At 53.5% G+C, this 15649-nt stretch overlaps 2 protein-coding genes across 3 annotated transcripts; both read right to left on the reverse strand.

Annotated features, from left to right (window-relative positions):
• Positions 1-2178: 2178 nt before the first annotated feature.
• HAPLN4 (hyaluronan and proteoglycan link protein 4) lies at positions 2179-6920 on the reverse strand. The gene is made up of 5 exons (XM_023517217.1): positions 6856-6920; positions 5851-5968; positions 5223-5585; positions 2864-3196; positions 2179-2570 (listed from the first exon to the last, which is right to left on the reverse strand). The coding sequence occupies exons 1-5, from the start codon at positions 6856-6858 to the stop codon at positions 2179-2181; spliced, it is 1209 nt and encodes a 402-aa protein (XP_023372985.1). The 5' UTR covers positions 6859-6920.
• Positions 6921-8306: 1386 nt separating this feature from the next.
• TM6SF2 (transmembrane 6 superfamily member 2) lies at positions 8307-15260 on the reverse strand. Of its 2 annotated transcripts, none has more exons than XM_023517211.1 (10): positions 15010-15260; positions 13512-13615; positions 12841-12938; positions 12659-12768; positions 12182-12264; positions 11440-11564; positions 11169-11270; positions 10785-10877; positions 9765-9884; positions 8307-8811 (listed from the first exon to the last, which is right to left on the reverse strand). In XM_023517211.1, the coding sequence occupies exons 1-10, from the start codon at positions 15102-15104 to the stop codon at positions 8602-8604; spliced, it is 1140 nt and encodes a 379-aa protein (XP_023372979.1). In that variant the 5' UTR covers positions 15105-15260; the 3' UTR covers positions 8307-8601. The 2 variants fall into 2 exon arrangements, with proteins under 2 accessions (XP_023372979.1, XP_003796640.1); XM_003796592.3 differs by having other exon boundaries at positions 12665-12768; positions 15010-15259.
• Between the last annotated feature and the right edge of the window lie 389 nt (positions 15261-15649).

The raw sequence follows: 15649 nt of genomic DNA on the forward strand, positions 1-15649 counted from the left end.
CAGCTCGTAAGCATTCTACTGAAGTGCATTGATAAAGTAATTACCCACTGGCTGCTTCATTTTCTCATTCATCAAAAGAAACAAGGATTTATTAAGCCCCTGCTATATGCTTTGCACTCACAGGGATCTCAGAACAGTCCTGGTACAGAGGAGGAAACAGGCTCAGAGTGGTTTTGTCAGTTGGTCATCCCGTGAGCAAGAAGAGATAGTATTGAATCCAAACTTACTTCGTTCCAAAACTCAGGGATGGGTTTCCTAGTAATGAATGTGACAGTAAAAAGGGATATGGGAAGGACTCTATGCTCCTCCAAGCAGGACCTCAGAGCTGGAGTCACCCATAGCTGGGATGGCCTTGTCCGCTGACCCTCTCCCATAAGCTGGCTGTCAACACTGAGGAGTTTAGTTGGGTCCTGACCTCTTAGAACAAACTGTCCCCTAGAACATGGTGGATGTTGAAGTTAAAGAAACATTCCATCTCTTCAAGGTCTCTAAGGAGGAAAATGTGGATAATAATCAGGAAAGGAGAGAGGAACTCAATGAAAATGAGGATGAGGTCTCAGACACCAAGGTGGTTGCATAACACAAAGGGCTAGGCAGGGCATGCCATAGCCTCAGTTTCCTCATCTGTAGGGTGACAACAAAAATGTCTAGGTGTTGCAAGGGTGTCTTGTGTACAGCTGGCGTATAGTAGGCGTGCAAACAGAGGGTGGCCCATAGTTTGAGAAGTCCAGCCCTGTCTTGGATTACTGTCTGGGGCTGAACCATTTGGGTAAGGGTCAGCCATCAAGTCCAAGATGAGACGCAGGAGGCAACCTAGGGCAAGACACCAAGGGCATGGGACCCATGGTGAGACATTCCTGAGAGCTTAGAGGTCAATTGTCATGAGGACAACACTGATAGTCTCTATGGTGACAGCTTGTTGGGGCTGGGCCCTGTGGATAAAGAAAAAAAAGGAGGGACAGGTGTTCTGTTACCTCAGACACCACAATTTGATCTCCATGGCAATGACTGTGGCATCCAAGCTGTCCTTAAAAGGGGTGGAGCTCAGGGGATGGCCTTGAGCTGGACTGGGCCTTGGGAAAGGGGCTATTTCCATGGTGAGAGCAGAACTGAATGTTGGGTCACCCTGGGGACAGCTATGGGGAGGGTGATCTCTGTGGTGGTCAGTCAGGGTGGGGACAGCCAGAAGTGAGGTTGTATAGGGTCAAGGATGGTAAGATGGGAATTGTGTAGTATCCATGGTTACAAATGGAGGAAGGAGGCACCATTTCCATGGATGTGACTGATTTGGGAGGGGGTGTGTGGTTCTAGATGACAGGATGGTCACTGTGGTGACAGGTGAACCAGAACAGCTGGCCTCCTTAATGAGTGATATGGATCTCATGGGTTCCTAACCTCTGGAAATGGTCTCTTTGGTGACAGCCAGGGAAGGGGCTATTGAGGCAGGATGGATTTGCTGTCCCATCCAGAAAAATACTTGAGGGACAGGGCAGGGAATGTGAAACCATCTTGAAGGTGACAGATTAGTGTTCTCCCATGAAACTGGAGGAGTCCTCCACAGTTGACCTGTGGACGTGTGACCTGAAACTTCAGGGGACTCTCGAGGAGAAGGGTAGAAGGGGAGTACCCAGTCCCCAAGTCACTGTGAGGGAGTGGAAGTGACTTAACCCACAGTTGCCATGTGACCACAAGGGTATGAACCCTGAAGTTTCTGCATTCTCTCCAGGTGATAGAAAGGGGAAGGTTGACTGTCAAGGCGACCTGGACAGTGACGGAACCAGTTTGCATGGTGTGTGTGGTCAGTCTCCAGACAATCCCGGGGGTCCAGCCTCCAGGAGACCATGAGGACAGTTCATTTGATTCCAACTGGTCTTGGGAGGCACAGCCAGTTTTCAAGAGTCTACAGAGTCTGTTAGCCTCCTGAGGTCCTCTAGGGGCATGTGTGACCCGTCTTCTGGAGAAATTTAGGGCAGGAGGAAGATCCGCTGTCCAAAAGAGGTGGGGTTTGGCCAGTCTCCAAGGAATTCCTGGGTATTAGTCTGCAAGACTGGCCAATTTCAAGAAACCCCAGGGGCGTGGTTAATTTGTAAAGGACCACAGGGAATGTGGCCAGCTTTCAGGGGACCGCAGGACACTAGACCTGCGGCCAAGTGTCCCAGCCCTTTGCCTGTTCCGGACCTAGACGCGCAGCGGGGTCCAGGCAGCAGGATCTCGAGCGCCCCCTGCCCACCCGCCACCACCGGCCCAGCCCCAGCCCCAGCCACCAGGTGCGGGATCCTGGGCGCCTGGAGCGCGATAGCAGTAGACACCAAAGAGACGTCGGGAGGCGTCTGGGAAGCCGAGGCTGCGTACGCCTGGCCGGCGGCCCCCACAGCGCGCGCGAGGGTTCACGATGGGGTAGCGCGCGCTGCCGTCGGCCAACCAGCCCGCGGTGCAGCGGTCTAGCAGCTGCAGCTTCCACGCGGCGAACAGCTGCCCCACCTTGGCCACTGATGCCCCGCGAGCGGCGCACACGCGCGTCGCTTCTGCGAAGGGCACAGGCCGCAGCGGCTTCAGGAAGAACACGCGGCCTGCGGGAGCAGGTTGTGAGTTGTTAGGACCACTGTCAGAACTGGCTTCGGGATTCAGGGCGTTTCCCCCTCTACCACCACCACTTAGCCCAGTACTCCAGCCTGGAGTGGAAGCTCCCTTGCAGCCTGGGACCCCACCCTTGGCCAGAGCAGTGATGTTGCCGGGCAGTTTTTGCTGCGCTGGGGTAGTCTTTCTTTGGAAAGGGGTTTTGCATCACTGAGGGCTGGGTAGGGAAGAGGGACCCGGCGCGGGGAATAGGTTAGAGGCTAGTCTCGGGGCGGTGCCTACGCACCCGGGAGGTTGGACGTGAAACAGAAGGCGTCATAGCGTTCCTCAGCGTTATGGCGATACCCGTAGTTGCGCACGCCCCCGTTGTTGCCTCCGCTCGTTCCCGAGTGCCTGGCGTCGCCCAGGCCGCCGCAGGGCTCCCGGGGCTGGCTAACTGGGTACTGCACGGAGCCGTCGCGCAGCCAGCCCGCGTTGCACCAGTCCAGGCCGTCGCGCCAGGCGGCGTGCAGCTGCTCCGCAGATGCCAGGATACCGTCCTGTTCGGCGCAAGCGCGTTGCGCATCTGCCAAAGTCAGCTTGTAGCGGCCTCCTCGGGGGTGGTAGGGAAAGACCACGCCTGAGAGCGGGAGTGGGGGCTCTCAGGGGTCAGTCTGGGAACCTCAGCCTGTCCCCATTCACCTGACATCTAGGGCGCCATATGACTCTTCTAATTCATCCGTCAGTCTGGCCTCAGACCTCCCAGCTCACGTCCCTCATAACTGGTTCTTTTGCCTTAATCTTGGGATTCACTTGACCTGCTCTCTTAACATAATTTTTTCCACCCCTCTTCCACCGCTGGAGACCTTTGCTCATGTTCTTTCCACTAAAAACCCAGCTCCCAAACTCTCCTTTTTTACTCCTCCCGGCCTCCCTCCCTTCTCCTAGTACTGGTTTCTTCCCTCTGGTCCACCCCCAAGTCCATGAAGCTGCCAATGTCTGTGTCCAGTGCTGACACCCCTGGACCGGGAGCCCCGGGAAGGTTGGCCCTAGGTGAAGATCTCTTTAATCTCCCAGCTTTGCCCAGGTCAGTACCCACTGGTTTTCCTTCCACCTTCAGTTCTTAGGACTCTGGAATTTTTCCTTCACTGGACTCACAGCTCAGCTCAAGAAGATTCTGTGTTTGTATTTGAGGGGCAGGGCTTGGGGTGAATGGGGTGCTCTCAGCAAACCCAGGATGGAGGCAGACAGGGGCCAGGGAAAAGGCCTGGAGCTGACAGACTGGGGATTGAATCCAGGTTCTGCCATTCACTAGCATGTGCCCTGGGCCAGGAAGGCTTTAGCCTCTCTGAGGCAAGTGCCCATGTACCCACCATAGCTGTCTCCCTCTTAAGTTTGGGGGAAATTAAATGAGAGACTCCAGAGCGCTCTTCACCCAAGCACCTGTCATGTAGTAAATGCCTAATAAAGGAAAGCTGCTGTTGGGGCAGTGCCTGTGGCTCAAGGAGTAGGGTGCCAGCCCCATATACCAGAGGTGGTGGGTTCGAACCCTGCCCCAGCCAAAAACTGTAAAAAATAAATATAAATAAATAAACTGTTTAAAAAAAAAAAAGGAAAGCTGCTGCTATAGTTATTATTTGTAATAGCTGGGGAGTCCAGTAAGTGAAGGCTCTCCAATCTCTCCTTAGAACATTCTACCGTGGACTAAAGAGAAATTCTTCAGACAGAAATCCCACCTTCCAGCTCCACAAACAACCAATCAGAGCATTCTTTCTCTCAGTCACAGTGATTGGCTTCTAGATGGGAAGGATGACTTAAGCTGGGCCAATGAGGGACAACTCTGGGACTCTAGCTGAGGCTCTTAGGAAATCAGTAGCTAAGCTGAGAAGTTGAAAGTCTGGGACTATGTTTTTGATTCCATAAGGAGAAACCCGCCTAAGGAAAGTCCACCCAGCAAAGCAGAGATGAGGGATGGGTTTGTAACAGGATGTAAACCTATACTTCTTTGCCTGAATCCTATCTTGGGATTTCACAACGTCCTCACTGTGTGTGTGTTTTGTTTTGTTTGACACAGAGTCTTGCTCTGGGCTAGAATGCCATGTCCTCAACCTAGCTCACAGCAACCTCAAACTCCTAAGCTCAAGCAACCCTCCTGTGTCAGCCTCCTGAGTAGCTGGGACTGCAGGCAGGAGCCAGCCACCACACAACTAATTTTTCTATTTTTAGTAAACAGGATTTCCCTCTTGCTCAGGCTGATCTCCAATTCCTGAGCTCAAGCCATCCTCTCATCTCAGCCTCTCTGAGTGCTAGGATTACAGGCATGAGCCACTGTGCCCAATAAAGGTTCTCACTATTGACATTTCGCACTGGACCATTCTTTGCTGTAGGGCATTGTCCTATGCTTTATAGGATGTTTGGCAGCATCCCTGGCCTTTACATACTAGATGCTAGTAGCAACCAGCTGCTCCAGATGGGGCGATCTAAAATGCCTGCAGACATTGCTAATGTCCCCAGGGAACAAAATCACCCCCATCAGATCTGGGGGCTTTACCCCATCAAACCTCTAGTTAACTTCAGGCCAACTTGATTTGGCTTCTGTCCCTTGCAATTCTCCCCACCCCACCCTCTTTAAGAAGCAAGCTTCATCCTGCCCAAGGGCTGGTCACCTTCTAGGTCCAGCTTGACCATGCCAGCATCATCTTCCAACTCGTTGGTGACCTCGCACTCGTAGCGCCCGTAGTCCTGCAGTGTGACATTGCGGAGGACCAGGGAGGCATCCCCAGGCCCATCTCCCTGCAGCTCAGCCCGCCCGCGGTAGCTGCCAAATGCCCGGTGCTGGGGGCCCAGTGCCACGAAGACGTCGTTGAAGGCCAGGGGGTCCACCACCTTTGTCCACTTAAGCCGGACACCATCATGGCTGTGGGCAGCTGCCTCGTAGTGGTAACGGCAGGGCAAGACGATGGTGCCACCCCGGTGGCTTACCACCTGCCCAGGAGCTGTCTGCACCACCACTGAGCCTGACTCACCCTCTGTCAGTGACCAAGAAGGGTTCAAAGAGGGGGTTTATGGTCAGAAGGGGACTTTGGGGAAGAGGCCCCAGGGGAGGGTATGTGGGGAGACTTGGTTGGAGGTCAGGAGATAGAGGGCAAAGGGGCTCAGGGAGAAAGAACAGATGGGGAGAGGCTGGGGGGACCCAGGCCATCAGGAACATCCTCCCACCACCTCAGCACCCGGGTGATTGATCTTGGCCATGGCTACCTCGGGGCAAGACCGGCTTCCGCGGCCCTGACTCACCCAGCACGTGCACAACCTTCTTCCGGCTGCGCTGAGCCCCAGCGGGTGCGGTGAGCAGCAGGACTCCCCATGCCACCACCAAGAGCTGGCCAGGACAGAGGGCCGCTCCAGCGCACACCTGGGGACGGACCTGCGACGTTCAGTCTAGCCTCCCAGCCTCTGCCTTTCCGAGGACTCGCTCCGTGGCCTACCTTTCCAGCGGCGAGGACCTCTCAGACATCCATGGCCCCACCCTGGTCGTGGTACTGGAGATCCCTTTCCCACTAACAAGGAAAAGGCTGGAAGTCTTCCTCCCCTCTCCCCGCGCTCACCTTTCCAGGACTTCCCTCTCGCTCCTGCGTGTAGCCCACACCCCTGGACTCCCCATCCTTTAGCCCTGCCCCAGCCTCCCGCCTGTCCCTCATCCCCAACACCGTGGGTTAGAGCACCCCCTCCTTCTCTCTCCCGCCCAGCTGGGCTGGGGATGGGAGGGAGGAGCTGGAACGGTGGCAGCAGCAAGGTTATCCGTGCGCCAGGAGACTGCAGCAAACGGGGCCGGGACCGGTGGATGAAGGGAGGGGGTGGGTGGGGGGAGAACTAGAGACACCTAGGGAGAGACGCACCGAGAGACAACAGGGACAGAGAAAAAGGCAGGAGACCGAGAAGAGAGTGCGCGACATAGAGAAGGGGAAGGGAAGACGGTGAGGGACCCAGAAAAGAGGAGGGAGATATAGGGGTAGGGACAGAGAGAAACACAGAGGAGAGAAAAAGGGGAGAAGGGAAAGAGGAAGAGAGGGAAACGAAGAGGGAGAGGGAGAACAAAAGAGAGGGAGAGAAAGATAGGGAGAGGAATAGAGAAAGACAGAAAGATTACTCAGAGTACCAGGAGTGAAATACGAAACGGTGTGAGAGAAGAGAAACCAAAGTCAGAGACGGAGAGAAACACGAAGGGACTCACATCCAGGGACACAGAGACAGAATCCCAGATCAGGAAGACCTGGGACTCGCACTCTTGGCCCCACTCACCATCCTGCCCTCGCAGCCCCTGCGCAGCGGCCCCTACGCGCGCGCCCGGACTGCGCTCCACGCACATCCAGCAAGGACTGGGCAGGTCCCTGCGGGAAGCGCAATCCCGGCGTCTGCCTGCAAGGGGAGGAGGGAAACCGGCGAGGAGGAGGGGCGTTAAAGGGGACGCGGAGTGAGGCTCACTGCTTCGCTGGGAGGTGGCCTGGAACATGGGCAGAGGAAGGACCGCTCCGGACTTTAAAGTGCACAGCCAGTTCCTTGCCTCAGCTGGCTGACCTTAGGCAAGGAAAGAACCTCGCTGGGCCTCAGCTCATTTAAAATGGACTTCAACTTAAAAATGGAGGAAAGGGAAGCCTGATGGAGTCTGGATTCTTTCTTTTTCACAGCAGCAGAACGTTTTTGAATCTTTCTTTTCTTTTGAGAGTCTCATCTGTTGCCCTGGGTATAGTGCCATAGCGTCGTAGCTCACAGCAACCTCAAACTCTTGAGCTCAAGTGATTCTCTTTCCTTGTTCTCCCAAGTAGATGGGACGACAGGCAACCACCACAACGGAGGTCTAGTTTTTTTTTTTAAGCGACAGTCTCCGTTTATCACCCTGGCGTCACAGCTCACAGCAACCTCCAACTCCTGGGCTTGGGCGATTCTCTTGCCTCATCCTCCCAAGTAGCTGGGACTACAGGCTCCCACCACAACGCCCTGCTAGAGACAATCTCATTCACACTCTGGCTGGTCTCAAACCCCTGAGCTCTGGCGATCCACCGCCTTGGCTGTTTAGTGTCTAGGATTACAGGCGTGAACCACCAGCCCAACCAGGAGTCTTTCATATTAGTTACCCTGCTTTGGCAGGAGGGCTGAGTGACCTGGTTAAAGGGCCTGGCCTGCTAGCCTCAGTTTATCCATCTGTCCACTGGGTTACCATTGTGGAGTCCTCCAGCACCCAAAAGTGCTCACTGTACAGGGTATGGGCCACACAATGATCACACTCTACTTACAGGGACCTGGTGCCACAGGTCCAAATCTAACATTGTCCTCATTGCTATGGGATGTTGGAGCTCTGTCCCTCATTCAGCCATGGCTTGGTGGAGAGGTTGGGATGACCTCAGACTGGGCCTTCATCTCCTGCAGCCCTAGTTTTCCCATCTGGAACATGAGGTGAGCCTTCAGCATGGTGCTTAATAACTATGTCATGCTATTAGTTATGATTTATTAGCACAGCAGGGACTTTTCTCTCCTAATTGTGACTCCTGACCTCCGGCAGGTTTCTTGTCCATCTTCAGCCTTGGTTTTCCCTATTTGGAAGACAGAATTGTGCACAACAGCTAGAACTAACTTCTGCTGTTCTGATAACTCTATCTCCTCATGGCCATGATGGCAGTGATGGGTGGGTCCTTATAGGGTCCAAGAAATAGGTCCCTTGCCCCTGCACCTTGAAACACTCAGGTAGCCACATATTGCCCATCAAAAGAATTTTTACTAAAAGGATCCATGTAAGGATGATGAATAAATTCTCGGAGGGGGTAGAAGAGGTTGTGTGGGAGTTGGGGTGTGGTTGACAGCTATTTGAGGCTCTCTTTATAGGAATACCTGGCTGTTGGTCTCCTATCCCACCCACGGGCCTGAAACTACCAAAGCCAGGACTGAAGACACCTGGAGATGTCCCTCCTGCCTCTAAAAAAAAGCCCCACCTTTCCTAGGGCAGGCCCAGTTGGGTGTGTAAACAGAGTTCTGGGGAGCCCCACAGCCCCCTCAGTGCTGCTTCTTATGGTGAGCTGGAAGACTGGAGGGTGGTGGCTTCAGGAAGAAAGCAGGTGACCGTAGGCAGCGATAGGCCAGCAGGTGGGGGCCCAGGGCATATAGCAGGTTGCAGATGAAGAAGCAGGTCCAGGTGTCCTCAGGCACGCGGTAGGTAAAGGGAGTGCGCAGGTGCATGGAAGCACCCATGTGTGAGAACTGTGCCTGGTAGCCAAACAGGAAAGATGGATGTCAGGGCCAGGAAGGGACTGAAGTTCCAGAATCACCAACATTACCCCTGGGATCTTCCAGATGGCACTTAGGCACTATCTTCATCTCACTGGCTTTTCTGACCTACCTATCTCCCCTCTCCTATCTATCTGTCTCTAAATATTCCTGTTTCCTCATGTCTTCTCTGTCCCTGTCTACCTGCCTGTGAGCCTCTTCCCCAGCTACCTAACCAGAACACGCATCTTCACCTGTCTTCTAAGTCTGGTACCCCATCTCTCTGACCTAGGTCCAGCTTCTCTTCCCAATCTTCCCCACCCCAGAGCTCTTTATATAAATCCTGTTAATTCTCCTCTATAGATTAGCTTCCTGACCCCTACTATCCTGGCCTGAGCCCAGGCTTTAATACTTCCCATCAGAACCCATCTCTGACCAGGCCCTCCACTGCTCAAACACATGCCATGGCTCCTCATCACCCTTAGCACAAGCTTCCAATATCAGAGTTCAAAGATTTCACTATCCAGCTGCCAATTTCTCTTATCTCTGCCTTTACCCACCTTATAGCCCTACTAAATAAATCACTGTCCTCCTCCATGTCTTTCCTTATACTGTTCTTGTTCCTGCAATGTCCTTTCCTGCCTAGAGAACTCATCTTTATACATCAAAATCCAGCTCCTTTACCCCTGCCTCTAGGAAATTTTTCCCCTCTGGAATACCTTTCAGGCCCTGTCCCTACCTGAGAATCATATAGTAGGACCCTTTTAATTTTGACCCCAGATTCTGAGTCTGGCATGGGCTCCCCCAAACTAAGGAACCCCAGAGTATTTGGCCTGAGGCTGAGGCCTCTTGGGAGCCATTATTGCACTGCCCAGGGAAAGCACAAAAGTAATTGATGAGTGGGCAATAACTACATGCCTGTTCACCCACTCACCTCCCACCTCCTACCTCACCTGGCCAATGGCTCCAGCAAACACCAAGGCCCAGTCAGGCAACCAGGAGCAACCAGGAAAGGTGAGGGCATAGGTGGCCAGGGCATAGAAAGGAAGAGCGTAGAACATATACATCAACATCTGTAGGAAGAGTGGGGGGAACACAGTCTATGAAATGAGTGTCTACCCCAGCTGGGCCTCCTGAGACCCCAGAGGTGGGGGCCCCAAGGGAGGGTGTGGGCAGCTTCAGGTCCCACCCAGGATCTCTATAAAGTTATGCTCTATTTTCCTTGGAGATCCCTGCCCCCCCCCCCACCATACATATATACGTACACACTAAGCTCACCCACCTTTTCCCAAAAGTGGTATATGACTGTGGCCTAGCCAGTCAGAACATTCTAGCTCCTTGGCCATAATGATCAGTAAGAGATAAGCATGTGATTCAGGCTGGATCAGTCTAGTCTGCTTGAGGCTTGTGCTTAAGGTCTGGGGCAGTAAGGGCTCACATTCCTCTAGTGACTGAGTAGGGTGAATGGGAGCCTGGTGCTACATTAGGCTGTCTCTTCCACTCCACAAAGAGACTACATAAGAGTAGAGCCAAACAAAGCAGAGCCCAGAGACAGAACTATCACTGAATTGCTGGATTCAACCATACCTGAAGACAATATATTTGTTTTTTGTTTTTTTGAGAAAGAGTCTCATTATGTCACCTGGTAGAGTCCGTGGTGTCACAGTTCACAGCAACCTCAAACTCTTGGGCTTAAGTGATGCTTTTGCCTCAGCCTCCCACTGGAACTACAGGTACCCACCACAATGCCTGGCTATTTTTTGGTGTAGTTGTCATTGTTGTTTGGTAGGCCTGGGTTGGATTTGAACCTGCCAGCTCCAGTGTATGTGGCTGGCACCCTAGCTGCTGAGCTACAGGTGCCAAGCCATATATTTGTATTTTTTGATTGGATGATACATTCCATTTGGTTTTCTGGAACTTCACTCCTACCTACAAGCAGGACTGTGGCCCTTTCTTCCTATCTGCCTTCTCACCTGCACCTTTGGATAGGCTACAGGGTCCCGCAAGTATGGTTCGTATTGGTAGATGTAGACAAAGCAGGCATCCATGGGGCATTCAAGTACCACCTGGGGCAGAAAAACAAACCAACAACTCACCTCAGACATCTCTCTTTCAGGAGGCCTTCCCCACCCTCCTGGGCAGGGACAAAACCCCTCACTCTGGCCTTTCTCAGCCCTAGTTCTTGCCCTCTGGTTGGGGAGAAGTTCATTAGGAATGAGGCTTTGTCATGAAACATTCGGATCAGACTCAATGAAGAACTTCTTTGGGTGACTGGACAGAAGGGCAGTGGCTTTTCTGCATGTGCAGGAGAGATGATTCAGAGAAAAGAGAGTGGAAGTAGGGAGGTGGAGGCTCACCAGTCCCCGGAACAGGGTGAAGAAGCCAGCAAGGATGAGGTATATGACAAGGGCCAGGTCCACTGGGCGCTTCAGGAGGCCCTTTCTTTGCTCTTCCTGTATCTGCTCCAAGGGAGAGAGAGAGAGACAGAGACAGCATGAGAAGGCTGGTATCTAACAGGCACTCAATAAAGGTTCCTCCTTTCTTTCCTCACGACCAAAGAGACAAATTCTTTGACCAAATGCAGGACATTCAGGTATGCTGGGACAAGGCTTGCCTGGGGACACTCACCATGTTAGGGGTATAGCAGGTTGGCACCCGGGACTGGTTGAAGACCTTCATGCCTGCCCAGCATGGGACCAGGATGTAGGGGATGGTGAGGAAGAAAGCAGGTCTGATCTCTGAGCTATATTTGCCTGCCATGGTGGGAGACAGAAGGCATCACTCAGCAAGGGTCTCCCTGGCCTTGTTGGACCCATTAATTAGCTGAACTATGCCAGGGCCCTGGCAGAATATCTTAATTCATGAATACCATCCTTGCTCAAGCTCTAGTGGCTCCCAGTGCCCACAAGGTGATGTTCATGATCCTCAGCCTGGCCTGACTTGATTTACTCTCTGGATATAGATCCTACACATCAGGTATATCCTGTGGATACAGCTCATGTGTTTCATCTGCTGGCTTTGCTACTCCACACTAACATCCTATATTGCCTTTTCTGCTCTATTTCTCAAGACCTATCATGAAACTCTTACTCTTCTCCCGAAGAACAACTCTAAAATTCCCTCCCTGTGTTAAGAGCATTCTGGGCCAAACCTCTGGGGCTGGAGACCAGAAGCTTGGGAAGGAAGCAGAATTTGGGAATAGAGAGGGGTAAGCTGCTGTCTGAGGCTATGGAGAGGCCTAGGGAGAGGAGGAGACTCTGCAAACTTTGAGTAAGTGATAGAGGCCTCAACATGGGGGGCAGGGAGCTTCCAAGTGCAGGAAAGTAACACAGCCCAAGGCACACAGGATTCCCCAAAGCTGAGTCCTTACCAAGAATGTTTCCTGGGAGGAACACCAGCATGCTCATGGCAAAGGATCCCAGCCAGTAGAGTCCAAAGTTCCGGTATCTCTTCCTGGGCAGGGTATTGAGGGGTGACCAGCAGGTAACAACCCCCAGGCTCAGGGCCCAAGGACCACCCTGGGTTCCCAGCTCCAGGTCCCTCTCAGTTTCGCCCAGGATAGAAGGGACAACAAGCAGTTGAACAGAGGAGAATAAACAGTCAGTCCGTCTAGACCCTCTGTCTAAGTGGCTGCTCAGGCACAGGGTAGATACAAATGATGACTGGCCACAACCACACATACTTGATGATGTTCCCTAGAACCTTCACCTAGCCTCCCCTGACTAGAGCCCTAGAACATGCCCTCCTGATTTTTCCAAAGACAGCTCTGGCTTTACCCTGGCCCAGAACCCCACCTGAGGACTTGACTTCTCTCCCAGGGTCAGGAGCCACCCTGCTCATTCATCACCTGCACCTTCTATGGATGGCGCCAGCCATGGCCAGATAGAGGAGGTAGTGAATGGTCCCATCCCAGTAGCAGATGAAAACTCCGTGAGCTGTGCGCAGGTATGGCTCACCCTGTGGGGGCAGGTGTGATGCTCTGGCAGGCAGTAGGGAAAGGGACATCCAGGGCCACCTTCCCCCACATACCTCCCTGGTGTAGAACTCCATGAAGCCCACCACATAGCCATCTTCCTGAAGAGCAATGATGAGGTCCACTACAGAGGTGAAGGCAAAGACAGTGAAGACTGCAAAGAGAGTGGATAGGGTGGGTGGGGATCTGGCATGCACAGGGCTAGAGCCAAAAGTAGGTGGGTTTTAGGCATAGTGGGCTCAGGCCAAGTATAAGGTGGAACTTGAAGTTAATTTAAGATTCCAGGCAAGGACTCTGAGTCCAGTCCCTCCCCATCAGGTTAAATGATCACAGCTTTGCCTCATTCTACATGTCTAATGGAGGAGGCATAGCCTGGCCCTCAGAAGCCCATGTTCTGGTGGGGAGGTACAGTCACTCCCTTTGCATACTCCATGTCTCATGGGAGAGGCACCATCCCTGCCATCGGGAGATCTCAGAATGATGGAAAGGAAAAGTTTTTCAGGGACTTCCAGTCTGATGAGGGAGATGCCCCAGGTTTGAAGGAGGAGGGTCTTCAAGGCTCCTAAGTCTAAGGGGGAAGTGTTCTAGTCTGTTTGAGGTCTCCAGTCTGATGGGAGCTCTTCAAGGGCCCCAGGCTGATGGAGGAAGCTCTTCTATGGCCCTTAAGTTTGAGGGTGGAGGCCCTTGCTCAGACAGTCCTCTTGCCTTTGGCCTCCCACTGACTCACCAGCATAAAGTGGGTCGTAGGAGATCTCACAATAGGACAAGCTGTAGATAGTCACAAAGAGCACTCCTAGGATCAGGGCACTCATCAATGCTATCGCCAAAGGGCTGTGGAGAGGTAAACCAAGTCAGGGAGGCCAGGTCCCATACTAAGGCCTCACCCCACCCTTCCTGGTGGGGGGAAGGGCAAGCTCCAGGAAGCTCCAAGGGATGAGGCTAAAGCACCTGTTTGTCCATCAGTGCCATCTCTGAAACTGCTCTTGCTCAGGCTATTTTATCCTCCTAGAAACCACTTCCAAAAGTCTTTTCTAATTGGCAAACTCCTATACATCCTTCATGGCCCATCTACATTGTTCTTCCTCCAGGAATCCCTCCCTGACTCTCCAGAAAGGATCACTGCCTGATTTGGATCAGGTACAGAGGAGACATTCATCAGCCCCTTCTGACCATATCATTTATCCCATCATTTGCTGATTTGTTTGACTCAATTTGCTCAGTCAGTCATTCAACAATGTCAACACCTCTGTGGCCAGGCCCAGCTCCTATGCTGGAGGGTTTCTAGTGCTCAGTTCTGTAGACCTGAAGAGGCTCTGGACTGCTCCCAGCTAAAGTCCAAACGTCTCCATCAACTCCACCCAACCACTGCCCTTATCTGTCCCCACTAACCTGATAATACAGGTCAACTCACTGTGTTATGGATTACAGAAGTCAGGTCTCTGGGCATCCCTCAACACAAGTGGGTTCAAGGTCACACAGCAAGGCTCTGTCCATCACTTGCCCATACTCTCCAGGCCCCCACCTTCTCATGAACCCTTCTGCCCCTTGAATATCCATCCTGGTCCCATATGACCAGCAATGACAATTATAATACTCAGATAAGATTAGGACAGAGTCTGTGCACACAATTGATAATCCTCAACCATAACTACTGGATGAGATCAAGGATTATGTTCGTTACACATGTGAAGAAACCGCAGCTCCCACGGGCAATATGGCTTAGCCAGGGTCCCAAGAGATGGAGACAGGGATTCCTACCCAGGGAGCCACGCCCATGGTCAAGACACTAGCTCATGGCCTTGGTCCCTCAGCCTGAGACAGAGGCAATGGAAGGGGGATGTGGCACTGGGGCTTTTATCTGGGACAATACTTTGACCCTTGACGACTCTGAAGCCTGTGCTGGGAACATGCCTAGGCAACACCAAAACCTTTCCAAGTCCTGCCCTCGGGGTCTCTGCTTCTCAACATCCCTTCCCCCCAGATCCCAAATGTCCCAGGAGCGCCCATACCAGAGGCAAAGGGACTTCCCGTTAGAGGGGGTTAATTTTTCTGGCCCAGCTCCCATCCTCGCAGGCCAGAGCTGGACAGGGGTGCCGGGGGCACAAGGACCGCGGGAGCCAGGCCCGCCGCCCTCTCATTCTCCCTGTAGCCCCCCCTCCGGTACTTCCCACCTCCGCCCGCCCCCATTACCCCCGAAGGCCGGCGCGGCCCCTCCCCGCACGTACTGCGAAAGCGCAGAGACGTGGTTGAGCGCGTAGGATACCGGGACAGCGCTAAGCGAGAGCGCCGCGATGTTGCCGGCCAGTGGCAGGATGTCCATGGCTGCGGCGCTGGGACCCGGGTTCGACCCTGGCGCGGTCTCCAGGGCGCTAGGCTCCTCCGTGGCAGTGCGTCCTGGCCTGGGGTTGCCAGAGACCCGCCCCGCGCAAAGGTCGCCCCCCGTTGCGCCCTTGGCTAGCTGCCGCCTACAGTGCCCTGCGTGTTCCCTGGGAGCCTCCGAGGCCCCGCCCGCTTGCTGCTGTTCCGCCCCTTAGCCCCTCCCTATCTACCTCCTCCGCTCGTCCCACTAGGTCTCCAGTGCGGGTCCCCGCTGCTCAGCCTCAGCTTTTCCCTCTATCAAAGCTGAGACATAACACTCAAGGGGCGCTTCCGCTCCGCTCTAAGGCCAAGGGCTGCGTTCTGGAGGTTCCGGGGCTCCCCAAGCAACTTTGTTCTTTTTTTTTTTTTGAGGGGGAGCCTCAAGCTGTCCCCCTGGGTAGAGTGCTATGACATCACAGCTCACAGCAACCTCCAACTCCTGGGCTCAAGCGAGTCTTTTGCCTCTGCTTCCTAAGTAGCTGGGACCACAGGCGCACGCCACAACGC

The sequence above is a fragment of the Otolemur garnettii genome, unplaced genomic scaffold, assembly GCF_000181295.1.
Source record: "Otolemur garnettii isolate 467f Iridium unplaced genomic scaffold, OtoGar3 scaffold00105, whole genome shotgun sequence".
NCBI classification, from domain to species: domain Eukaryota; kingdom Metazoa; phylum Chordata; class Mammalia; order Primates; family Galagidae; genus Otolemur; species Otolemur garnettii.

Bases quoted from the DNA above. Each gene is read 5' to 3' on its own strand.
- TM6SF2 (XM_023517211.1), bottom strand. From the start codon at position 15,104: ATGGACATCCTGCCACTGGCCGGCAACATCGCGGCGCTCTCGCTTAGC. The intron at 12,769-12,840 runs GTATGTGGGGGA...CTGCCCCCACAG, and splicing joins TGGAGTTCTACACCAGGGAG to GGTGAGCCATACCTGCGCAC. The intron at 11,271-11,439 runs GTGAGTGTCCCC...CCCTTGGAGCAG, and splicing joins CCTGCTATACCCCTAACATG to ATACAGGAAGAGCAAAGAAA.
- HAPLN4 (XM_023517217.1), bottom strand. The intron at 5,586-5,850 runs GTGAGTCAGGGC...GGTCACTGACAG, and splicing joins GAAGGTTGTGCACGTGCTGG to AGGGTGAGTCAGGCTCAGTG. The intron at 3,197-5,222 runs GTGACCAGCCCT...TCCCGCTCTCAG, and splicing joins GGTCAAGCTGGACCTAGAAG to GCGTGGTCTTTCCCTACCAC.